This window comes from Chrysemys picta, chromosome 3 (assembly GCF_011386835.1).
Source record: "Chrysemys picta bellii isolate R12L10 chromosome 3, ASM1138683v2, whole genome shotgun sequence".
NCBI lineage: Eukaryota > Metazoa > Chordata > Testudines > Emydidae > Chrysemys > Chrysemys picta.
In genome coordinates this window covers 41,776,224-41,802,369 of record NC_088793.1, presented here as the reverse complement: position 1 = coordinate 41,802,369, position 26,146 = coordinate 41,776,224, and the positions used below count along the sequence as shown (strand labels likewise).

The 26,146-nt window shown below is 45.4% G+C and overlaps 2 protein-coding genes and 1 long non-coding RNA gene across 13 annotated transcripts in view; 2 read left to right on the top strand and 1 right to left on the bottom strand.

Annotated features, from left to right (window-relative positions):
- Positions 1 to 9,452, bottom strand: part of DLGAP2 (DLG associated protein 2) — a 655,212-nt gene extending 645,760 nt beyond the window's left edge. For all 6 annotated transcript variants that reach the window (XM_008163720.3, XM_065590150.1, XM_005289668.5 and 3 more), the window contains exon 1: positions 9,200 to 9,452. Coding sequence is in view for 4 of the 6 variants with exons in the window: in XM_005289668.5 (XP_005289725.1) it covers positions 9,200 to 9,217 (18 nt within the window). In the remaining 2 variants the exon portion in view is untranslated. The remainder of the gene's footprint in view (positions 1 to 9,199) is intronic.
- Positions 9,453 to 9,584: 132 nt separating this feature from the next.
- Positions 9,585 to 26,146, top strand: part of ERICH1 (glutamate rich 1) — a 113,702-nt gene continuing 97,140 nt past the window's right edge. For 2 of the 6 annotated variants that reach the window (XM_065590148.1, XM_065590147.1), the window contains exon 1: positions 9,585 to 9,732. In XM_065590148.1, coding sequence (XP_065446220.1) covers positions 9,711 to 9,732 — 22 coding nt within the window. In that variant the 5' untranslated portion in view covers positions 9,585 to 9,710. Of the gene's footprint in view, positions 9,733 to 12,095; positions 12,180 to 26,146 lie in introns of all 6 variants that reach the window. The other 4 variants (XM_042848780.2, XM_024101561.3, XM_024101564.3 and 1 more) reach the window with 4 other exon arrangements.
- Positions 9,739 to 11,346, top strand: LOC135982619 (uncharacterized). The gene is made up of 2 exons (XR_010600059.1): positions 9,739 to 10,970; positions 11,181 to 11,346. It is a non-coding gene; the product is annotated as an uncharacterized LOC135982619 (long non-coding RNA).

Here is a 26,146-nt window from a genome sequence, read left to right as displayed (position 1 = left end):
CCTCAGGCGTCCCTTCAAAAGGCCTGCTTGGAACCCAACGATGGTTTGGTCAGGCCCTGGCCTTGCCCAGACAGGGGGTTGGAGGGCTTCCTCCTGCCATCCCATCCCCACCGCCTGTAAAAGTCCTGCCCCGGCCAAGGAGAGTAGGAGCACTGCTGCGGCTGCTGGAGCTTGAAGTGCTTTCGCTGGGTTGCTAGGGTGTGCATACCCAGGGACTTCATGGTCACCCTCAAGGCCTTAAGGCTATGTAGCCTAGAGTCAGTTTGCTCTGCAAACAGACCCTCTCCATGAAAGGGTAGATCCTGCAGCATCTGCTGAACCTCCAGGGCAGGCCAGAGGCTTGCAGCCAGGAGGTGCACCTCATGGCAATCCCGGAGGACAAGGTACCCGCAGCTGAGTCTGCAGTGTCCAGTGAGGCCTGCAAAGAGGTCTGTGCCTCTGTCTTGCCCTCTTCAACAAGGGTCCCAAACTCCTCCCTGGACTCAGGAGGCACAAGCTCCTTGAACTTCAGCATGGAGTTCCAGGAGTTAAAGTTGTAATGGCTCAGGAGTGCCTGCTGATTGGCAATCCGGAGCTGGAGCACACCTGTAGAGTAAACCTTGTGGCCAAACAAGTCCAGCCGCTTGGCATCCTTTGACTTGGGCACAGGGGCTGGCTGTCCATGCCTCTCCTTCTCGTTCATGGCCGCAACCACGAGCGAGCAGGGCTGCGGGTGTGTGAACAAGTAATCGTATCCCTTCAAAGAAACAAAGTATTTATGTTCTACCCCCTTGGCCATAGGGGAAATGAAGGCCAGATGGTTTTGGCATTAGTCTCGATGGTCTTGATGAGGGGTAGGGCCACCCTCAATGGACCTTCCGGGGCCAAAATGTCCACCGCTGGGTCCTCCGATTCCACCACCTCCTCGGCCTGCAGGTTCATGTTGCATGCAACTCTGCGCAGGAGGTCCTGATGGGCACGGATATCAATGGGGGGTGGCCCAGAGATAGAGGTGCCCAACATAGCTTCATCAGGGGAGGAGGATGAAGAGGCCACGGGGGGGAAGAGGGTTGTCCTGACCCCCTTGTGCCACGGGGTCCCAATGTCCTGCATCGCCGACCGCAGAGCCTGGCTCAGAAACCGGAGTCGGAGGGGGTGCTGAAGTGGGAAGAGTGCACGACATCTCCTCCATGCCCCCAGGAGCAGGCTGACTGGCGGAGGCTTCCAGCACCCGTGGTTCAGAGATGGCCGATCGGGAAGCACCAGACGGTACACCCATGGCGTCCAGAACAACTACTGGGCGGGTCCCTGCCCATGCGCCTGCCAAGGCCTTGCCCCCACATCAGGGTGGCCACAGTCCGACTGGCGGCAGTCCCAGTCCGAACTTAAGGAACGAGAACCGGACCATGAGGGCCAGGGCAGTGCTCAGCGAATCTGCTCCGGTGAGCAGTGACGAGGAGAAGGGGAGCGATGCCACGAAGCTGAGGAGCGGTACCATGGCCTGGAGCTGTGCTGAGACGATGAACAGCGCTGGGATTGGTGCCAGATCCGGGATCTGCTCTGTGACAGCAGCCGGCGGGCAGAGCGTGCCATGATCGGGAACGTCGGCACGAACCGGAGCGATGCCACGAGTACAACCGGCAGCAGGACTCCGAGCAGTGCCGGGAACGGGAATGGTGCCAGGAATGGGAGCAGTGCTGAGGCTTGACCACTGGTGCTGACAGTGCCGACAGGCGGATCAACGCCGGCTTGCCCTGAGATGGTGCCATCCGCTGGGGCACCAGGAGCTTGGCGTGGAATGAGGAGACCCCGATGCTATCATGGCAATAGGTCTCTTGCCACCGCAAAGGTGTCCAGAGTAGAAGGCAGCTGGACTTCCACCATGCTTCGGGTTGGGGAGTCCTGCGACACCGGACTCAACTGTTTCCCCCAGTGGGTCCGGAGTCGACGGCACCGTGGCCACGATCTTTGCTCCCAAATGCTCCCCTCTGGGATGCTCCCCAGTGGCTGGGGCTCCAGGGAAGCGGGTCTCTGCACAGGAGAGCCACCCTTCTCCGGCTTCCAGTGTCACTTCAGTCCCAGAGAGTGGGAGCAGTACCAAGCCAATGTCGCCAACTGAGGTGCCGGGCAGCGGCGGTGCCATGGGTCTCGGTCACAGTCCAGTCATGGTGCTGCCTCCACCACCACCGCCACTGGGGCGCTGCATACCAAAGAGCTCGGTGCCGGGTCCTGCTGTGCCAAAGGAGACTGGGGACTAAGTGCCACCTCCATAAGGGGCTGCTTCAGGCGAAAGTCCAGCTCCCTTTTAGTCCGAGGATGAAAACCCTTGCAGATCCTGCACATCTCGGCTTGGTGAGCCCCCCTCCCCCCCCCAACACTTTAGGAAAGAGTCAAGGGGGTCACCATTGGCATGGGCAGGGAGCAGGACCTGCAGGGCTTGAGTCCCAGGGACTTGGGCATGGAGCCCCGAAGAAAAATAGTTGGGATGGAGGGTAACTAAAACCAAAAAACAAGAACTACCAAAAAAACAACTATCTATAGAACTAGGGAAACGTGGAGAACTTGCAGAGCAAGATGCCAAAGTTCCAACAACCGTCACGGGCGGTAAGAAGGAACTGAAGGGCGCCAGGTCAGCAGGGTCATATATTGAGCGCCATGCAGGTGCCACTCCAGGGTGCTCCACAGCCGACCCGATGGATGCTGCTAGGGGAAAATCTTTCTGACGCCATGCACATGGCACGCGCACACCTAATTGGAATCGATATGAGCAAGCACTCGAAGAAGAATAATTAATTCTGCTGAAGTGTAATATGGTTCAGGGGACATATACTTATTATTGAGGTATTTGTGAAATGTAGCATGACAATTTGTGGTCACAGTCAGGTCTATTATAATAGGGATTCTGATTCATCCATACCTTTATACTTATGTTTGATCATAACCGTTGACATACTGTCTATGTTATACACAGGTATTCTTAACTAGTATAAGAAAGGAAGCTGTACAGTTCATGGATATCTATGAGTTTAGCAAAGTAAGCTGTACAGCATTTATTCCCCCCGCCCATATATTAAAAGGAAGGGTCCTCCCTCTACCCTAATAATGAAATACTGTATCAATACAGAAATATTTTGTACTGTATAGTACATTTCTAACAACTGATATAAAGTATCTTTACCATCATACTTGAGGGGCTAACATTAGTTTTCTGCTTTAATGGACCTCAATTGTCTGTTTTATCATGCATGTTTAAATAAGCTAATTCACTATGGTGATGAACAGAAGCAGCCGAATAAGGATTGTCTTGTTCATGCGCTAAAATTGCAGCAGCTGTTTTTGTTTGACTGATGTAGTTTGAAAGAGCCCCCTGACGGCAAACCAGAGAAAAAACAAGGGACGTTTCAATGTTCTCTCTATTACCAAAATTACTCATAGGATTATAACAGTCATAAAAGGAAATTGCTTTGTCCACATGTAACTGCAAGAGATTTTTCCCCTAGCATATTAAAGGTAGGTGTACAATTTTAACACTTTTCTTAAACCTAAAAAAAATTATTCCATTGAGTATTCTGCATAATGTATTCTAACAAAGTTCTCTATGAAGCCAAAGTTCCATCACCGAAGATATTATTTTTATGAATCCCTTTCTAATAAATATTATTGTAGCATCCACTATCAGAGTAAAATGCTGTAATTGTGAAGAGAAGGGACAGCTCTATCAGGATAATCAACATACGATGAAGATAGTAAGGGAGATCTCATAGTGCTGAGTTTCAATGGGAATTTTTCATAGGTTCCAAGGTCAGATGGGATCATCATGATCATCTAGTCTGGCCTCCTCCTTTAAATCATGATTTAAAGACTTCAAGTTACAGAGAATCCACCATTTGCACTAGTTTAAACCTGCAAGTGATCCATGCCCCATGCTGCAGGGGAAGGCAAAAGAATAAACAAAGAAAAAACCCCAGGGTCTCTACCAAAAATTCCTTCCTTACCCCATAATATAGGACATAGGAATTAATTCAGGGAAATCCTATTTGAACTATAATATATCGTGCAGAAAACACAACCAATCTTGATTTAAAAATTGTTGTGAGTGCTCAGAACCTTTCAGGATCACATATGTTGAATACGTAATAGAGCAACCACTTGCCTTCACAGTTATCACATTTTATTTTAATAATGAATATTCCAGTAACTTGACTTTAGGCATGAGTGAGGGCTTTATTAGAATACAATTATGCCTGAAGTGATCTCAGTCAGATTTGAGGGTTCTCAGGACCATGCAGATTGAAACCCTAATCAAGCAACTTTTTTTTCTTGAGAATATACCATATATAACAGTGTTAAATTCTGTGGGACTTTTTCCTAAGTAAAAGCTGTGAGTGAAATCCTGGCCTCGTTGAAATCACTGGGAGTTTTGCCATTTATTTCAATAGGGCCAGGACTCCACTCTGTAGATTTTGGCTCTTGCTTAATATAGTACTGCTCCTGATCACTCTGTTAAGTACTCTTTGTTTATTGAGTGCTTATTTTAAAAAGGTTTCACTGTAAATTTAGTTTAAAATTATACTAGCTATTTAAATAATCTGCAAAGGAGGACTACAAATTATAAGAAGCTAGTCAATAAGTATGTCCTACATTTTTTCCTAATGGAAATTAGGTATATTGCTTGAAAAGTGTAACTGCGTGCAAATAGCATTTTACAGCACTAAGAAAAAAAACACTAAAAAAAAATCTCAAATAGAATCAACTACATCTGACAGATCTAGTCTTTATTTTTTGTTTAGTTAAATAATGCAGGCATAATAAATGTATTCTTTATTCTAGGATCACACAGGGTCTGAACGTAACACTCAGAATTAACTCTCCAGTGCATAACATTCTGTCATAAAATCATTAACATCATCTGATACAATTTTAAATTACAGACCAGAAATCTTCAAAAGCATACAAAATGATTCATGAATAAAAACAACAAAATCCATTTTAAAAGAAAAAGTAGTAAAATCTGGTAGATCTTTTTAAAAATAATGCAGCTGGAACAATGTAAAGTTGCATTCATGAAACTAAATGCTTTGTTTAATGCATGTGGAATGACTTTTTAATAGGTTTATTTTACATATAATTGCTGAGCTCTGAAAGTACAAAAAATGGAAATCTTCTACTATTCCTGTTTTGTCCTAATAACTTTCCAGAGAGAACACAAATATTGAATGGAAACTGATAGCGTAGACAGCTGTACATTAGGTATCTTGAATATATTTGCAGTAGAAAATAATTTCAACATCTGCAGCACACCTAGAATCATTTCTTAAGATCAATCCTTTACAGCTAATGTACTCCCATGGTGTATTCCAGGATACAGTACAAAGAATTAAGCTCACACTACCCTGAGGAAAAAAATAACCCACACCAGTGTTGTCAGTTATCCACAGTTGGGCTACTTCACATGTTCAAGAAAAGCTTTGGTGTAGAAGTGTTCATATTTCTAGTCATGTACTACATAGATAGGGTGACCAGATGTCCAAATATTAAGGGCTTTGTCTTATATAAGCAACCATTACTCCCTCCTCACCCCCGCATCTCAATTTTTCACTCTTGCTATCTGGTCACCCTATGTAAATGATCTGAAGTATTGGATTTCTTCAAATGTTGTCAGTTCTCCAGTTTATGCAACATTGTAGCTTCCAGAGAAATATAGATGAAACACACCAACAATTAAAGAGCACTTCAGTTTCATAGTCTTGTTCCTGGGTCTACACAATCTAGAGTGATTTAAGTTTAGTGGAACACTTGATTTTGTTTTAAGTGCTTTAATTTGGAAGTGTGTCAACTCTCACTTGCTTCCAAGACAATTAAACCAATTTAAACCTGTGATGTAGTAAAATACAAATGGAAACAAACTGCAAAAAGGGCATATTTAATGTCTTGAGTTAAAAAAGAATTTATAACGCTAAGGGGAAATGCCACTAGTTGTATGTATAATGCAACTTGAAGATATACACATATATAAAATGAGTTTATGGATAAGAATACACAAATTACTATTGAAAAAAATCAGGGCCTTAATAGTGAGATCATTAGATTGCAAACTCTGTCAAAACCTGGACAATTAAAGAAATAAAACATAGTCTCAGCATCTTGACTAATTTTTGATATCTATATATTTTCATCTTTGGATAGTGAGACTTCCCCATTGAATCAGAATTACTAGATTTGGTCTAAAGTTGACATTGGTATTGTTTAGACAAACAATTTAAAGCCCTAATCCTGCAAAGCCTTATTCAAATCCAGTATTTCCATTGAAGTTAATTGGACTACCCATGTCAGGAGGAACTCTGTAAGGGTGCTGAGGATCCACTCTAGTGAAAAACTTCACCATCTATTTGATCCTAAACCCTCAGAGTTACAAGGGAAAAGAGGAGGGATGAGGAGAAAATGGCTCTGGGAAGCTTTTTTTAAAAGGTGAAAATTAGGAGTTCTTTATGCTTTTGCTGGCATATTATTCAGCTGAATTTTGCATAACTGATGTTACTGAACATATTGGTCTTGGTAAAATGACGGGGGGTGGGTTAATTATTTCTATTTCTGAGTTGAAAGATTTGAATACCTACAGAATGCTATTGTACTCCTCCTTTTCCCCTCATCCTCCAATATGTACTTGGAGCATACAGATTTTTAATCTGTTCTCTGCATCTAAGGAAGCGATCACACCATCTGAAATTCACCATCTGAATTGCCATGAAATAGAAAATGCAACAAAACACACTGAAAACGGTTGCAATTGCTAACACAGCCTTAGTCACCAGCAGCCACCACAAGACAATTTGGCTGATAGAAAATCCTGATTAATGACTTCTTCATTTTAGCATCAAGGCAACAGCCTGAACTGCTATGACTATTGGCTCTTCCTCTTTACAAGCCTTGTATGATCTACTAGTTTCCAAGAGCAACTAAATATCGTGGGGGGGGGGAGGCATATTAGAAGTGTTTTATAACTTTCCAGTCATGGTATGCCTACACAGAGATTAGATCTGACTTTGTTATAGTAGGGGGAGAGTGTGGGTGTGGTCCTAGCTCCCTAGGGGGTTTCTAGAGAGAGTGTGCAACCCTTTATTCCACAAAGTAATTAGACATGGTAGCTGGTAATTGATTCCCCACCACAAAGGGTGTATTTAAATTATTATTATTATTATTATTATTAATAGTTATAATTCATTGTACATAACAACGTGTCTAGTACATCAATGCAGCTGCATGAAAATGCCAAGTGACAGTGATTCTGGTTGCTACAACGGCACTTAACCTGGGTTTCCGAAAAGCAATCCTCAAAATTCCCTGATCAGTATCTGGGATATAATTCCGACCTATGTATCTCTCCCCGCTCCCCCTCGCCCCTTCTTTTATCTTCCTGTTCAGGAAGATGGGAGGAAGTCACTGGAGCTTCATCTTTCCCAAGTTGGTTACATTGATAAGACACACGCAATATGATTTATTGCCTTAGCCTTATTTGGTCTCTGATACAAGATGTAGACTGCACAGATCAAGCCAACCGACCCTCAAAGCCGGAGTTACCCTCCCCAACAGGCAGCACCCCAAATCCGGGCAGGGGACAACGCCAGCAGCATCTCGGTTCCATTTCTTGAAAAGAGTCCGGACTGAGCTATCAAAGCAAGGGAAATGGATCTCCCCCTTTTCGCCAAATCCAAACTCCCTCCGAGCCCGTTCTCTCTCGTCCCTGCCCCTCCCTTCACTTTAGCAGCACCCTGCGCAGCCCTCTCCATGGCACCCTTGTTCAGGGCTGAGCCAGTTATCAGTTACCTCCGCACACGGGATAATCGCACACACCCCAGCATCCCCCCTACCTCCAAGCCATTGCCCCAGGACTAATACTCATTGCTGGCCGCGTTAGAGAACAGCCGCCGCCGCCGCCGCCAGTGCAGTACACCACGAAAAGGAGGTGGAGGAGGCGGCTTGGTTACACCAGCCTTTTCTCTGGTTTCATCCTCACATAGCAACACTTAAAATGATGGTCTGTTAAACCCCACCATCCTCGCTTACAGCACTTTCCTCCCTTCCAGGCAAAGAAATCAGATGCCAGGTGTCCCCCTTCCCACACATCAATTCTCCATTCCAGCCAAAAGCCTCACTCTGCCCTACTGCATGGAAATAAATCCGGGAGGGGGACTCCCCCACCCCCACCCCCGGCCGGTCAGTCTGTAACATACACGTTTAACATGTTCTGTGTGTGTTTCTAGGCATGGTGCGCGCGCGCCCGAGCATTTTGTGCAATGCTTCTTTTAATCGCAAATCCCCTCAGCCCGTTTCACGCTCCAGTCAGCTGTATGGCTTCCACTTTTGCACGCGGGGCCAAAAAGCGCAATTGTCACCGTCTCTTGCCTTCTGCAAGAAGAGCCGCAGCTGACGGGTTCACACCTTGTGCCGCCGGTCAGCACCTTGGACACCCAGCGGCGGCAGCAGCCCAGACAGCTTCGCAGCGGCAGCCCCCAAAATCAGCTGCATCTTCATCAGCACAGAAGTGCTGGGACCAGAGCGAGCGTAGCGACAACCAACAACCCCAGCAGCAGCTGCTCAAACCCAACATCCCAGCGGTGCTCAGCAGCTGATGCGCCCCCAACGCAATGCAACGAGAAAGACCCTCTCTTGCAACCCTCACGCCGATACCTAACAGTAGCAGCCCCATCCCTAGGACCTGCAACAACCCTGCTAGCATCTGCTGCCGCTCTCTAACGTTGCCCTCCTGAGGCACAGCTGCAGATGCCCCCTTCCCTCCCCCAACCCGATAGCAGCAAAGCAGCTCCTGCTAAGACCAGAATGCCACAAAAAAACCCTGACACCTCACCAGATGCACTCCCCCCCCCAGCAGCCACACCGCCCCCACTATTCCAACAGGATTAGCTGCGCCCACAAAACAAGCCCAGCAGCAGCTGTACCCTCGCCCCCAAAAGCGCTCAGCAGCTGCACTTCTCATTGTTTTTAAGAAGAGTCTGTCAGACTTTGCAGCCCAAGACCCACGCTCAGCCCAGTCGGTTCACTCCCCTCTCTTCATGCTTACACCCCAAGCCCTGCAAATCTTTGGCCACTGTGTCCCCTGGTTCCCCGCCTGCAGAGGCTACATTAGCCCGGGAGCAGCAGTGCCCCCAGCCTGGGGCGCCCAGCGGCATGAGACAGAGGATGCCCATCTTCGTCTCCTTACCTTTTTCAGCGCTGACATTCTAGTACATTATTGATTTAGCAGGTGCCGGGTTGCATGTTGGGCTGACGGGTCAGGTGAGGGGGAAGCCAGGGCAGGAGGTGGCGGCGGAGGAGGAGCGGCGTGTGTATAGCATTCTCCCCGCGCAGCGGTCACACACGCTGGGGCATTGCACCGCTTGCCAGTCCCCTCGCGCTAGCCATGCGCTGCTGCCGCCGGGGCTGCTGCTGAGCTTGCAGCTGTCAAACCCCGCTCTACACACAGCTCGCGCGCTCTGCGCAGCCGCGCCCCCCCTGCCGGAGCCCGGCAGGCGCGGCGCGGGGCCGTCCGGACGCAGCAGCCATGCCGAGAAGGTCCGCTCTGCGCCCCGGCGCGGGCCGCCCCTCCGCCGGGAGCGCCAATGGGCGCCGTCCCCGGCCGGGGGTGGGCGCGGCTGGCAGGAGACTGAGCAAAGGCGGAAGCCTGGGGCGCGCTGTCGGGGCCGTGCGCCGCGGCCGGAGCTGCTTGTGGGACCATGTCTGTCGGCAGGAGGCAAGGTGCGGTCGGGGGTCCCTTGTCTGCTCCGGGGCGTTGGGGGCTGGCGGTTCCGCTCGCCCACTGCTGCGGGGGCTGCGCGGCTAGGTCCGGGAAACGTTTCCAAAGTTCCCGTGTGAGCCCGGCCCCGGGGAAACGGGTGTGGAGCCGGTTTCCCCGCGCGCCTGGGAAGTTGCGGGAGCCGGACGGGGAGCTAGCGGACAGCAGGTGTTGGAGGGAGCCTGGGCGGCTGGTTGGAGGCGAGGAGCCCCGGGGCCAGGGAATAGGAGCGGGGAGGAAGCCTGGGGGCTGCATGGGGGTTGTTACTGGTGGGGGGAGCCCATTAGCCCAGGAAGGGGAGGCTGGAGTGGGAGACCGAGTCTGAAGCAGCCTGTGGGAAGGGTGCTGTCTTGAGGAGAGGATGGGTGAAGAGGGGATCGCCTGAAGCAGCCTAGGGGGTGCTATGGGGTGTGTGTGTGCTATGGGTAGCTGCGCTATGGGCAGCTGCCTGGGAGAGAGTCTGGGGTTTGCCTACAGTGCCTGTGAGATTTGGTGGTGGTCTGGAACAGTCACTGCTCTACCTCTCCACTTCCCTCCCCCCGCCAAAGCTCCTGTCCCATGCTGCTGCTGCTTTACTGCCAGCCGCTCCACGTGGGCTCAGAGCTAGCATGAAGAGGCTGCCTGAAGACCCAGCACCACAACAAATCCAGGTGGCAGGGAGGAAAAACTATAGCCAAAACCTGCTGCATGTACGAAATTCCACGAAGTATACAGATAGGCGTGGACAGGCAGGGAGCTGGCTGTGTGAGTGTCATGTCCAGTGTGTGAGACTTAGGTCTGCAAGGATGGACTATATTTGTAAATGAACATGTGGCAGCCTCTGGATGCTCTAATTAATTGGCCTTGTGTCATTAGAAAGAGTGCCTTGCAGGGTGGGTTTTTTTTGGGGGGGGGGGGGTGAACGGGGATATGCAACAAGCCATTAAAACACTCAAGATCCCTTCCAGTTCTATGAAATAGGCATATCTCCATATATTTTTGGGGGGAGGGATAGCTCAGTGGTTTGAGCATTGGCCTGCTAAACCCAGGGTTGTGAGTTCAATCATTGAGGGGGCCACTTAGGGATCTGGGGCAAAAACAGTACTTGGTCCTGCTAGTGAAGGCAGGGGGCTGGACTTGATGACCTTTCAAGGTCCCTTCCAGTTCTAGGAGATATGATAGGAAGATCCTGCCTGCCCTATGTGGATCCTGAAGATTGCAGGTTTCAGAGTAGCAGCCGTGTTAGTCTGTATCCGCAAAAAGGAGAACAGGAGTACTTGTGGCACCTTAGAGACTAACAAATTTATTAGAGCATAAGCTCTAATATGCATCCGAATATGTGGGCTGTAGTCCACGAAAGCTTATGCTCTAATAAATTTGTTAGCCTCTAAGGTGCCACAAGTACTCCTGTTCTCCTTTTTGAAGATTGCAGTAATTTTAGAAGACTAGGTGCTTGTACCTGTGGTGTCGGGCAAAAGTTACCCTTCTTTCGTTGTGCACTTGCTGCTGCTTCTTCCTTTCAACCCAGAAGTTGAGTTCCTGTTAAGGTTGTGTAATGCTTCTATGCAACCCCTTTCTAAATTCATCTTAACGTGCCCCCCCCCAAAAAAAACACCCCCTCTCACTTTTGGCTGAAACTGTCAATGCTTTTTGTTGTCCTTGAGATGAGTGTGTATGCACAAATGCTTGGAGCTGTTTTATGCAGTTGGAGTTATAACATTTTGGGAAAATAGACTTTCCTGTTTGTGCAATGTGACTGTCTTTGAGGGATTTTTGGTTTGGGGGGCTTGTTTTTGTTGTGTGCATCTAATTCTAAAAATCTGAACTTTGAAAGTTGAAGCTTTGCACTTAAATAATCCTAATGCAACAGTGTAATTGCTAGGCTTCTAAAATGCAGTTGTTTTTCACAATTTTTTTATCAGTTTTAAAACTTAATATGGAGTATACAACATAAAATGTTCTACTGTTCAAAGTGTGTATATGCAGAGATGCACAATGAGCTTGTATATGCAGCTAGTTAAGTATACACTGGCTGGTTCTCGATCTTGTAAGTCTACAAGTCTATCCCCTACAGAGCAAAGACTTTGCAATTTCTGCAAGCGAGATAACTATGGATTGTATTTATTTATTTGAAAAACAGAACCAGAATTATATAAACTTAATGCAATGTTAGGGATCCTGAAATACTCCGTCAGAGAATCAGAAGGGGTCCTCTTTGAGCCCCTGCTTCATAGAACCTCCTGCAGTCCATATACGTCAGGTTCTTCTCCATCAAACAAGGGAATAAGACAGTGTTCTGAAGGATTAATTCTTGACGCTGTGCTTCTGTATCCTCCTCTTATCTTAGCATAAGGAAGAACCAGCCACTGCCTGAAGACAACTGCAGCTTTAGCCTGTGGAGGCTGGCCTGAGACTCTTGATATCAGACTTGGTAATGCAGACAAGATTGACGGGCTGATGCCCAAAGAATTGATATTTCTTTCACCTACCTTCTCTCACATTATCTGATAATACTGAGAAATTTAAGTAATAGTTGAAAGAAACATGTCTTTTTGGAACATTTGTTTGTGTATGATAGGAGTAGAACAAATAAGGCAGGCAAGTCCTAATCCCCTTAATTTGGAGGAATTTTCAGTGTGAAGTAGGGTGCGTATAACTCTCCAGCTGCTAAAAAAATGTTTATATGGCCCCCATCTCTGCACTGTTTGCCTAGAATGTGATCTATTTAGCTTCTTGTAAAATAAAGACAATTGAGTGAGTTTCTTCCCTAGGAAAAATGCATGTGTTTCCCCCTCCCCCTTTAAATATAAATATTGAACCCATCATACATAATGCTCATACAATAAACCAGGGTGTATAAGAATTATATATCTTGTTACTTATAAGGACCTACATGTGCATAGCTGGGAGCTGCCGTGGGCATTGCCTTGCTCTCCCCTCCCCCCACTGCAAGTCTCAGACAGGCAGGGAATTTGCCTCCTCCCCACTTGTGGCTCCATTGGCCTGACTGGAGATGCACCCACTCCCAAAGAATAAAAGTCAAACTACTCCTATGCCTATTACCATAGTATCTGCACACCTCAGAACACAAACAAATTAATCTCACAGCACTTCAGTGAATTAAAACAGTATTACTATTCCCACTTCAGTTTGGGAACTGAGATATGGAGTGATTTGCTTGTCCACAGTCACACATGTAGTCTGTGCCAGTGCTGGAACTGAACCCAGATTGTCTCCGTCTCAGTCTACTTCTTAACCACAAGACTGTCCTTCTTTCAAGCAGAAAAGATATTGCAATTTGTGCAATAAGTTGTTTCCTTTCTGAGCATCTATCAAATTCTTTTATTTTAAATGGTGAAACCTATTTTGAGTACCTTTCATCTTACAATTTTCAGTACTGCCCCCATTAGAAACACCATGTTAAGGTATTACTATGTCAGGTCAGACATTAAAGTGAGATGTTTACTTCCCAGACTGTGCTTCAAATCTGCCATACTCATGATCGCAGCATCAGACTTTAAATCAGTGAATAAATATTCTCCTTAAACTGTGTCTAAGCCAATGTGTAGTTACCGAACAGCTACCTAACATAGGGAATCAGAAGAGAAATGGAACCTAGCCTGTCTAGGCTTTTATAGAGAACCCATCACCTAGGATATCTGTGGAAACCCAAAGTTAGATCTTAACCTAATAGAGAATCTTTGTCTCTTCAAAGCAACGTGTAAACAAGAATATCTCTGTGGCAGAGAGGTTTGCTGGAAGTGGAGGGGAGGGGCATGAGGCTGGTACGCACAGCATTAGTGTGTGTGATGAGCTTACCTATATTTTTTATTAATATGCTGCATGTCTATGTGCGTTCATGATAGATTACTTGTTGTGGAGTTAGGTCAAAAGGGATTGCCAAGGGAACCAAGCAGGAAAGGTAAAACAATTCTCTAAATAAAGAGCATCCCAACAAATACTCAAACATGATAGTCAAGCTTATAGTCCTGAAGACATGACTCCTCTGGTGCCCAAGCTGTCTTGTCAGGGTTGAGAAGAGAAAGATCAAAAAGAACACGCTAGAGGACCCTGGGCTGAGAAAAGGGTGGCAACTCAGTGAGTGCCCAGAAGTTGCTCAGAGAGTGTCAGCAAGAGCTGGCAGGGTGGCCAAGGATAGGGTGACCAGATAGCAAGTGTGAAAAATCAGGACGGGTTGGGGGTAATAGGTGTCTATATAAGAAAAAGCCCCAAATATCGGGACTGTCCTTATAAAATCGGGACATCTGGTCACCTTAGCCAAGGAACATACACAGACAGGCTGTATCTACACTGAAATAAGTAGATAAATAAATATGTTCTTAACTCGGGTTAGCTATCCTGCTTTCAGACTGCAAATAAGACATAAATTTTTAATGGTGGCAGTAATTAGCCATTGGAACAATTTACCATGGGTCATGGTAAACTCTTCATCCCTGACTATTTTAAAATCAAGATTAGATGTTTTTCTAAAAGAGATGCTTTAGGAACTTAACATACCACAGTACAATTCAGACTAATGGGCAACTGGGTAATCCCTGCCTTGGTGAAGTAGCTCCCACCTGAGCCACTCACAAACAACCTTCCACCATCCAAGCCACAAGCCGAGTGTCTGTGTAACTGCAGCCTCCCAGCCACACCTGGGTTACACTCTGAGTCTCACAAGCCTTGGTTATTTTGCAGGATGATCCTAACACACCCCCAGTACCAGATTTCCCCCCCAGAAATGTATGCCCTATACCACCCAGCCCTCTCCTGGAGAGTACAAAATATCTAAAGTCTGTTATTTCTTAAAGGGAATAATATGCCAGTTTATTATCTCAAATAGTTATTCAGACACTTCCGTTTCAGACACCTTCTACACCTTTTTGAGCTTTCTTTGTTTCCCTTCCCACTTGATGACTCGATTTGCTGCTTAAATGCAAATTAAGCAGAGCAATATTTCTTTGGCTAGGACAGACCTGTTTTCTGCTTGGGCAGAGCTGTGGGGTTTGGAACACACAGTGTTAAAATCATACAGGGAATTCTTGTAACTTTACAGAGTGTTGCTGCAATTTTATCAATATGATCCTGACTAGCAAATTGAGATTTAAAATGATACCTTATAAGATATGCCTGTGACATTCCCCTCTGGTGTTATCTGGACCAGTGATCTGCTAGGTCACTCGAATCTTTAACTCTGAGCCAGCCTTGCTCTGCTGTGAGAACCCCCACTCCGGGGTTGTTCACGCACAGCCTCTGGCATATAAGCTGCTCCTTGTATTGTGCAAGCGAATGACACTAACCAATATCTCTGGTCCCAGACACAACCCTAGGATCCTCTGTCTTGCAGTGTCCAGTTATGCCCGCTGGACACTGCAAGCTTATATGAGTTGGTCGGTTTCACAAAGAAATGGATATGTACTAGGCTCATTAACCCAGGGAGAGTCTCTGACACGCTTCAAACCAAACACACTGCTTCAGGTAGAATAAACAAATAGATTTTAAGTGATTATAAGTCAAAGCATCACAAGTCAGATTTGATCAAATGAAATAAAAGCAAACGCATTCTAAGCTAATCTTAACACTTTCAGTGCCCTTACAAACTTAGATGCTTCTCACCACAGGCTGGTTGGTTGCTCTTCAGCCAGGCTCTCCCCTTTGATCAGTGCTTCAGTTGCTTGGTGTGGTGTCTGTAGATGTAAGTGGAAGAGAAAGGAACACATGGCAAAGTCTCTCCCTTTTATCATGTTCTTTCTTCCCTCTTGGCTTTGCGCCCCCTCTCCCTGCAGAGTCAGGTGAGTATTACCTCATCACAGTCACAAACTGGTTAAAAGAAGGGGGATGACTCGAGAGTTCAACAGATCCTTTTGTTGCTGCCTAGGCCAGGGTCCTTTCTTCCTGTGAGGCTGGGCTGGGTTTGTCCCATAACTGCCCTGATGAGGTGTGAACTGCCTCTCTGCTCTTGGAGAGTTTTTTGCCTGGGCTTATTTTAAGTCCTGAGGATACATTTTCAGCCTCATAACTACGTACATGAAATTATAACCTATAACATTATTGTAACAACAATGCTCAGTGCATCATGAGCCTTCCAAAGACACCTGACATGACAAACTTTGCATTAGATACCACACAATCATTTTACAAGAATGAACATGAGGGTGCTGGGTGTTATCCTGAGCTACAGTGCATCACACATCCCCTCTTAGTTTACTGCAAGAGGGTTAGTCACTGACTAACTCAAAGGCAGTTTGTTATAGTTCTCTTGGCATCCAGCCATTAAGGCTGTGAGACTATGCAGTTCCATAAGTTTGGAGGGTAATAATATGACAAGACAGCCTGATCTAATAAAATCGTTAAACAGAGGTCTCTTAACCATGGCTCCTTAATTGGGGAACATGAGTTTCCAACTATTTGTTTAATCTTTTTATTACTGACCTTGGCACAAAAAGTGGGAGTGTGCTAATAAAGTTTGCAGATGACACAAAACTGGGAGGTATTGCCAATACCGAGAAGGACCAGGATATCATAAGGGAAGATCTGGATGACCTTGTAAACTGGAGTAATAGTAATAGAATGAAATTTAATAGTGAAAAGTGCAAGGTCATGCATTTAGGGATTAATAACAAGATTTTTTGTTATAATCTGGGGGACTCATCAGTTGGAAGTAACAGAGGAGGAGAAGGACCTCGGAGTATTGGTTGATCACAGGATGACTATGAGCCGCCAATGTGATACGGCCATGAAAAAAGCTAATGCCGTCTTGGGATGCATTAGGCAAGGCATTTCCAGTAGAGATAAGAAGGTGTTAGTACTGTTATACAAGGCACTGGTGAGACCTCATCTGGAATACTGTGTGCAGTCCTGGTCTCCCATGTTTAAGAAGGATGAATTCAAACTGGAACAGGTACAGAGAAGGGCTCCTAGGATGATCCGGGGAATGGAAAACCTGTCTTATGAAAGGAGACTCAAAGAGCTTGGGTTGTTTAGCCTAACCGAAAGAAGGCTGAGGGGAGATATGATTGCTCTCTCTAAATATATCAGAGGAATAAATACCAGGGAGGGAGAGGAATTATTTAAGCTCAGTACCAATGTGGACACAAGAACAAATGGATATAATCTGGCCATCAGGAAGTTTAGACTTGAAATTAGACAAAGGTTTCTAACCATCAGTGGAGTGAAGTTCTGGAACAGCCTTCCAAGAGGAGCAGTGGGGGCAAAAGACATATCAAGCTTAGTCTTGAACCCAGATAAGTTTATGGAGGGGATGGTATGATGGGATAGCCTAATTTTGGCAATTAATTGATCTTTGACTATTAGCGGTAAATATGCCCAATGGCCTGTGTTAGGATGTTAGATGGGGTGGGATCTGAGTTACTACAGAGAATTCTTTCCTGGGTGTCTGGCTGGTGAGTCTTGCCCACATACTCAGGGTTTAGCTGATTGCCATATTTGGAGTGGGGAAGGAATTTTCCTCCAGGGCAGATTGGCAGAGGCCCTGCGGTTTTTTTTGCCTTCCTCTGCAGCATGGGGCACGGGTCACTTGCTGGAGGATTCTCTGCACCTTGAAGTCTTTAAACCATGATTTCAAGACTTCAGTGGCTCAGACATAGGTCAGCGGTTTGTTGCAGGAGTGGGTGGGTGAGATTCTGTGGCCTGTGTTGTGCAGGAGGTCAGGCTAGACGATCATATTGGTCTCTTCTGACCTTAAAGTCTATGACTCTAAAAGTCATGCTTGACATAATTCCAGCGAGCATAGATAGTAAAGTGCCATATATTCAGTACCTTGGAAATACCATTGTGTGTATTAGGATTCTGCCCTGGCCAGAGAGACAGCTGGCTTTGCTCATAATTTTACCCGCAATACAATGGAAATTGACATTAACCAGGCACTCTTAACAGAATCCTGAAAGAACTGACCAACATCTTCAGACCACTTATTATTTTTTGATTTATGCATGCAAAAAATAACAGTACTTATCGTACAGATTGTTTAGAGCTAGGGATAAGTATAAAATTAAAAAATAAAGATAGCTTATTGGTTAGGGAAATATATATGTGTTGTAAAAAAAGGCCCTGACTAGTAAGAAGGAAGGAAGGCCTTGAAAATAATGTTTTAAGGCCAAAAGGAATCAAGTGTAGAGAGGATGTCTGGTTCAAAGAATAACTAATGAAATAAGGGGAAGTTTCTAAAAAGAAGGCCTCTAACTGATAGGAGTGACTGATTTAAAACCATCTGCGATCAAAGAGAATTTGTCTTAAACTGAGCCAACACTGACCTTCCCATCCCACATATCTATGTGAACCCCAGTGCAATGGAAAAAACTATTGGACACCAAGAAGGAAGGGGAGGAAAGGTCTTGGGGACAAAGGAGGTTATAAATCTTATCTGGATTAAGACTGGACATAATGGTAAATTGTCTCAAGTTGGATTTTAGCTGAAGTCAGTAATTGGCAATGACATCACTTGCTTGTTAAAAGGAATAAAAAGACAACTCTTAAAGGGTTCATTGCTAATACCTACCTGACCACGCTGAAGCCTACCAGCATGGGTCTAAGCACCTCTTAGTCTAGCCCATTTGTCAGTATCTTGATCAAATACTTATAAAATTATTTGTTACTGTTTAGATATAGTAAATTGCTTATTATTTAGGATTTTTAGGCATGTTTAAAGCAATTGTATAAAGTACCTGTACTTTGGATTTAGTAAAAGAATTTATAGTTAAATTAGTATTTGATGATTTCCTGTATTAATAATAATAATTTCAAATATTATTTATTCCAACACTGTCCTTGACAATGTTTAATAATACAGTTCTCATAGTGCATAACTCCCATCAGTTTCTCTAGGAAGAAGCACGTGAATTGTTAACTCAAATGCAGCCAAGATTTTTTTTCCTCATTGACCAAAGCAGTTCAGCATTACTGATCCAAGTGTTTCCGTAGAGACTACCCGATATGACCAAATTTTGATCTTTATGGCAATGTGGTATTTCCTGCACTTTTACTTCAACCTGTGACCTTGTCTTAAATTCACACTGGAGTTAAATCACATTAGTCTCTGACACCTGTACACCTCTGTCACTGAGTATCAAGTGTAACAGAGAAAATAGTCTTGATTGAAAAGGAAGCTGACACAGTACACTTGTGCTACATAGCACATAATTCACACTACACCAGTCCCAAAAACTAACTAGATTCAATTATAGTCAGCCAGTCTGTAATCCAATGCAGTGACAAAAATAGATCCATCCACTTGCGCTTCTCATGAGTGGCAGGTCCTGGAAAGACTAACTGAAAGGAATTCTGTGTAAATAGTAGTAGAAAATGTGGATCTTGTTTGCTAACAGGTATTGGGTTAGGTGAAAGATGGTAGGAGGGGTGGGGAGTTATTAAAATGTAATCTGCATAACATATCTTTTCAAAACCAAGCAAATTCTGGGCAATCTGGGCTACAACCTAGCCAAAACTGACAGTTTAGGCTTTGGACCTCTACTTGCAGCATGATGATATGTATTTTTGTTAGATATGTTTTTAAAACAAACAAAAAAAAACACATAAGAAAATAAGAATGGCTGTACTGGGTCAGACCATAGGTCCATCCAGCCCAGTATCCTGTCTACCAATAGTGACCAATGCCAGGTGTTCCAGAGGGCGTGAACCTAACAGGTAATGATCAAGTGATCTCTCTCCTGCCATCCTTCTCCACCCTCTGACAAACAGAGGCTAGGGACACCATTCCTTTCCCATCCTGGCTAATAGCTATTAATGGACTTAACCTCCATGAATTTATCTAGTTCTCTTTTAAACCCTGTTATAGTCCTAGCCTTCATAACCTCCTCAGGCAAAGAGCTCCACAGGTTGACTGTGCGCTGTGTGAAGAAGAACTTCCTTTTATTTGTTTTAAACCTGCTGCCCATTAATTTCATTTGGAGGCCCCTAGTTCTTCTATTATGGGAACAAGTAAATTACTTTTCCTTATTCACGTTCTCCACACCGCTCATGATTTTATATACCTCTATCATATCCCCCCTTAGTCTCCTGTTTTCCAAGCTGAAAAGTTATAGCCTCTTTGGGACCCATTGCAAACCCCTAATCATTTTAGTTGCTCTTCTCTGAACCTTTTCTAATGCCAGTATATCATTTTTGAGATGAGGAGACCACATCGGTACGCAGCATTCAAGATGTGGACATACCATGGATTTATATAAGAGCAATAAGATATTATCCGTCTTATTCTCTATCCCTTTTTGAATGATTCCTAACATCCTGTTTGCTTTTTTGACTGCTGCTGCACACTGCGTGGACGTCTTCAGAGAACTATCCACGATGACTCCAAAATCTCTTTCCTTATTAGTTGTGGCTAAATTAGCCTCCATCATATTGTATGTATAGTTGTGGTTATTTTTCCCAATGTACATTACTTTACATTTATCCACATTAAATTTCATTTGCCATTTTGTTGCCCAATCACTTAGTTGTGTGAGATCTTTTTGAAGTTCTTCACAGTCTGCTTTGGTCTTAACTATCTTGAGCAGTTTAGTGTCGTCTGCAAACTTTACTACCTCACTCTTTACCCCTTTCTCCAGAGCATTTATGAATAAGTTGAATAGGATTGGTTCTAGGACTGACCCTTAGGGAACACTATTTGTTACCCCCCTCCAGTCTGAAAATTTACCATTTATTCCTACCCTTTGTTCCCTGTCTTTTAACCAGTTCTCAGTCCATGAAAGGATCTTCCCTCTTATCCCATGACATCTTAATTTACGTAAGAGCCTTTGGTGAGGGACCTTGTCAAAGGCTTTCTGGAAATCTAAGTACACTATGTCCACTGGATCCCCCTTGTCCACATGTTTGTTGACCCCTTCAAAGAACTCTAATAGATTAGTAAGACATGATTTCCCTTTACAGAAACCATGTTGACTTTTGCCCAACAATTTATGTTCTTCTACGTGTCTGACAATTTTATTATTTACTATTGTTTCAACTAATTTGCCTGATACTGACATTAGACTTACTGGTCTATAATTGCCAGGATCACCTCTAGAGCCCTTTTTAAATATTGGTGTTACATTAGATATCTTCCAGTCACTGGGTACAGAAGCCGATTTAAAGGACAGGTTACAAACCATAATTAATAGTTCCGCAATTTCACATTTGAGTTCTTTCAGAACTCTTGGGTGAATGCCATCTGGTCCCGTTGACCTATTACTGTTAAGTTTATCAATTAATTCCAAAACCTTCTCTAGTGACACTTCAATCTGTGAAAATTCCTCAGATCTGTCACCTACAAAGGACAGCTCAGGTTTGGGAATCTCCCTAACATCCTCAGCCATGAAGACTGAGCAAAGAATTCATTTAGTTTCTCCGCAATGGCTTGATCGTCTTTAAGTCTTCCTTTTGTATCTTGATCATCCACCGTCCCAGATACTTGAAAGAATAACCATGCACCAAAATGAGTTATGAAAACACTAATGACTTGCATTAGGAAGGAGGGGGAAAAGTCTCTCTCTCACTGTGTATGAGTATGATTATAGTGTTTAATGGCATGATCACTTTTTTTTTTTCTGTGAATCCTGCCTTATTTGGTGCAGATATTGGATGTATAAGGAAGCAGTATATGCACAGGGAACTAAAAAAGGCTTATATTTCCTCACTCCAGAAAGTTTGACCTTAAATGACCCTTGCATCAACCTAAATCATTTGGTCTTTGTGTAAACACACACACATACAATGTACTCATTAGAAGGTGTGTAAAAATAATTGTAACTTGGGTATTTTGTTATAGTTTAACATGACTCTTGATTTGCATGGTGGTGAATATTTTCTAAAATGAATGTATAGAATTCATATATTCTGTTTGGAAATAATTATAGGATCAAGTTATACTAAAATAGGTGTTGTGGATACCACTGGGGACAGAGAGGAGATGATAAGGATATATTGGTTACAAAAACAGTATAAAATAAAGAACTAACGTGGAAAAACCAAAGCGGGAGATCATCCAAAATTCAGACATTGATTAAAATAGAAGAAACCTGTAATTGCTAGAAGACCCCCTCCCCCCCACCAATAGTAATGTAATTGACATTCAAAATGGTAGCAAGTATGTTTTTTAATTTTACAGATGTATTCATAGGTGTCCATTAGACAAAGTCGCTCAATATAATTAAGTGCCCCACAGTGGCAGCACTTGTGTGTGAGGCTGGCTGGGGTTGGCTCTCCACTCCGGGTGTTACACCCTGGGTGCTGAAACCCCAGAGATTGTAACTACGGTGGGGCGATCAGGGCAGCTACCCCTGGTGCAAAGTTGGGGGTGTGGAAAAATGGGATGGTGTGAGTAGCACGATGCCCCCTGGAGCCGGCCCCTGCCCATGGAGCCTGGCTGCCACGAGATGCTCCTTTGGGCAATAGCAAGGAAGCGTCTTCATTTCAAACAGTTTGAAAACCTCTGTGCTAAATGGAGGTCAGAAATCTGGAGGGCCCCGTGGCTCCACCTCCTACTGCCCTGTTTTTTCCTCCCCACGGCTTTGCATCTTGGGCGGCTGCCCCACTTGCCCTGCTGTGGTTATGGCCCCGCATTATCATGACAGCTGGGCCAAACCTGGGTGGCACTAGGACCCCAGAGGTTGCTGTGCCTGGGGCATGGAGTTGAGCCCACACACCCACTCACAGCCCCTGACTGTGGGCCCTGGCCCCGCTCCTGCCCTGGCTCCCAGGGACAGAGGGGACGTGGACCGGGTAAGGGGGGGGGCGTGACTAAAATAGTTTGGGGACCCCTGGCCTAGGATGACCATATGTCCCATTTTGGCCCCAGATGTCCTGACTTTTTTGAGGAAACTGGGCACTTGTCCCATTTGCTCTCGTCAACTGATCACCAGTTGGCAAGAGCAAACGGCACAAATGTCCAGTTTTGCCAAAAAGGAGTTGCGGGAGGGGGGGGAGGGAGTGGTGGTCTTCGGGGCAGGGTGGCTATGAGCAGTGTGGCTCAGGCCAGCCCTGCGCAGGGGAGGGAAGAAAGCCAGCTCTGTGTGGGGCGGGAGACAAGGGCTTGGGGGAGCTCAGTGCTACACGGGCGTGAGAGGGCTCAGAGCAACGCCACGCTGGGGAGGGTGGAGAGGGGCTCAGAGCAGTGCCACGCCAGGGATGGGAGTAGGGAGAGGGGCTCAGAGCAGCGCCATGCCAAGGAAGGGAGCGGGACTCAGGTGAGCTCCGTACCTGGTGGGGAGGGGAGAGAAGGGCTCGCTCCAGCACTGCCCTGGGTGGGGGTGGAGCTCAGTCCAGCATGGGGTTGGGGGCAGCACGGAGGTGTGGGGGGAGAGCCTTGGGCCTGCTCAGCATGAGGCTTGGACAAGCAGCACTCAGCCAGCTCTGCCTAGGGGCAGGGGGAATTGCTCATCACCTCCACACAGTTTCTCTAGTTGGACTGGAGGCAGGGCCAAGAGGAGGAGCATGGAGGGGGAGAGAGGAGGAGCAGGGGCTGTGGCTAAGATTCCAGCCGCTCCTGCAGGGCTCCCCAATTGGTCGGGGCCCCAGGGCACAGGTTCCATTGGCCCATACGGTAATCTGCCACTGGATCTAATGCTGTCCTTGTATGCATAATCAGAGGAGTAGCGAGTAGAGGGTGACTTTAATCTCTTATGTACGTCATTGGTGAAATGGAAACTGGAATACTGTATCGAGTTCTGGTGTCAACATTTTAAAAAGAAGACTGAGCAATTGGAGTGGTGCAGAAAAGAGCCAAAATGATTTGAGGGCTGAAGAAAATGCCTTAGTGAAAGACTTAAAATTGCTTAATCAGCTCATCTTATCAACAAGAGGTTTGAGGGGTAACTTGACTACAGTGTATAAGTACATGAGCAGGAGAGAACACTGGGTACTAAGGAACTCTTTAATCTAGCAGAGAAAGGCATAACAAGAGCCATTGGCTGGATCCCAAAGCCAGGCAAACACAAATTAGAAGTGGGTGCAAAGCTTTAACAGAGGTTGATTTAACCATTGGAACTTGCCAAGGAAAGTGGTGGATTCTCCATCTTTTCATGTCATCAAATTCAGACTGGCTGCCTTTTCTAGAAGAAATGCTTTAGCCAAACACAAGTTATTGGAGCTCAGTACAGGGGTAACTGGATGGAATTCTGTTTCCTGACAGGAAGTCGGAGTAGATGACCTTCTGGCCTTAAAATCTAGGAATAGTATTTCTACCCAGAAGCCTGTTGGCAGCCAGTGAAAATCCTAAAGCTCTGGTATAACGTACTCCCAGTATGAGACTCTGCTTAATAAACTGCCTTAATAAATTGGCAAACTGCCTTAGCTTCAGTTTCTAAGTAATCGTCATGTCACCCCATGCACAGTTTGTTGTTCAGCAATCTAATCTTGAAGTGACCAAGATAAGGATACTTGGGATACAGCTCACACCTGAAATAAACTGCAGCACTTCCTTGCCATGTGCAGATTTAGGTTGGGATAGGGAGGGTAAACACTCTTGGCTACAACTGCTATGTTAGCATCAAGGAACAGCACAAATGCAACAACACACCTAAAATTGTACAATAGTAGTCCATCTAAGTCCAGCTGCCACCTAAGCCTGGGGGAGAGAACCCAGAGTTAGACATGACTTGTTATCATAAGCACTCTATATAATATCATATGCAATATTTCAAGGCATGTGAATGGAAAATTGCATGCTGTTCTGGGCACTTCAGTATCAGACACTGACTAATGGGCAGAAGTTCAGAGAGGAGAATGAAAAATTATTAGGAGACAGGAGGGATCACGCTAGGAGGAAGGATGAAGAACTAAATATGTAGAGCTCTGTTCGGTACAAAGGAGCTTTAACTAGAAATAATGTGACTACGTTATGAATAAGCTTAGGCTGGATAAGCTTAGGCTGGGTTGGGGGAGCACTTTCTTTACGGAGAAATTTATTATACTATTCCTTAATCTTCCAAGGAAAAGTGTGGAAGCTCCTTGACCAGAAATGTTTAAAACAAAGGACAAAACCCTTAAGAAGGCCAGTGGAGAAAAATCATGCAATGCTTTTATGTATTTTATTTATTGTGTGAGAGATGAACTAGGTAACCTAAAATGGGTGTGTGTGTTTTTCCATCTGTGTTTTCTGTGTAGACTACCGAATCAAGATAATCTCTCTTTTTCCCCCCTCTCTGTCTTATTGCACACTGTCATTCCATACTTGGAGGAACAGATGCTGTTGCATTTTACACATGGAAGGGCTTCAGAGGAAGTCCTGATCCCTAGTCGCTTTCCTATGTAGCCTTTCTTAGTTGAAAAACACTTCTGTTTTTGATGAAGACAGCAACTAAGTAGGGAAAATCTCATGTTTCTAGTCAGTTTTTCCTTTTAATCCAGATGTAATATGTAGAGCATGCTTGATATTATTTGCTTTCTTTTGGCTGCCCAAGATGCATCTGAATAGGCAGTGGGCAACCAATTGCGTTACATAGTAGGGGTGCTCACAGTATGTATGGCAGGTAGCCATCAGTGTATATCAGGCACTCCATGCAGAAGGCCTCTGGAGGAAACTCTCCTCCTACGCTGAGCCGAGAAAGGAGCTATTGTGATGTTGATTGGGGCTTTAATTTTGTGTAATCAGCACAAGCGGGATAACTAAACAAACTAGATGCTCAAATAAGTGTTAGATAACTTTAGTAACAGCAGGAGAACCTTTACATGTGGAATTTTATGCTGGTGTTGGCCTATAGCAGGGGTCGGCAATGTTCGGCACGCGGCTCACCAGGGTAAGCGCCCTAGTGGGCCGGACCAGTTTATTTACCTGCTGACGCGGCAGGTTCGGCCGATCGCGGCCCCCACTCGCCGCGGTTCGCCGTCCCGGGCCAATGGGGGCGGCGGGAAGCGGAGCGGGCCAAGGGATGTGCTGGCTGCGGCTTCCCGCCGCCCCCATTGGCCCGGGATGGCAAACTGTGGTGAGTGGGGGCCGCAATCGGCCGAACCTGCCGCGTCAGCAGGTAAATAAACTGGCCCGGCCCGCTAGGGTGCTTACCCTAGGGTGCTTACCCTGGCGAGCCACATGCTGAACGTTGCTGACCCCTGGCCTATAGTGTTAATTTTTGCCTTGTTTTTCAATTTCTCTTATACAGCTTTGGTTTTGGTCAGCACTTTGTACTGAACAGCGAGTCTACGTGGGTTACAGCTGTCTTTGCATTTCAGTTTCTCTTACTAATATTGGGTCTGTCTCTTCTGGGAGTGGGTGGGAAGTCTCTGGATACCACATAGAAGAACACAATTATGTGAGTTCCAGCTTGAATACCTCTCTTTTATACTGGCTTGCTTTCTCTTTAATGGGGATTAGTGCTTGGTGAACTGTGTATGGGGTTTTGTGGGATTTTGTTCTGGTTAAACATTTGTTGCTTTTATTTTTGCAAT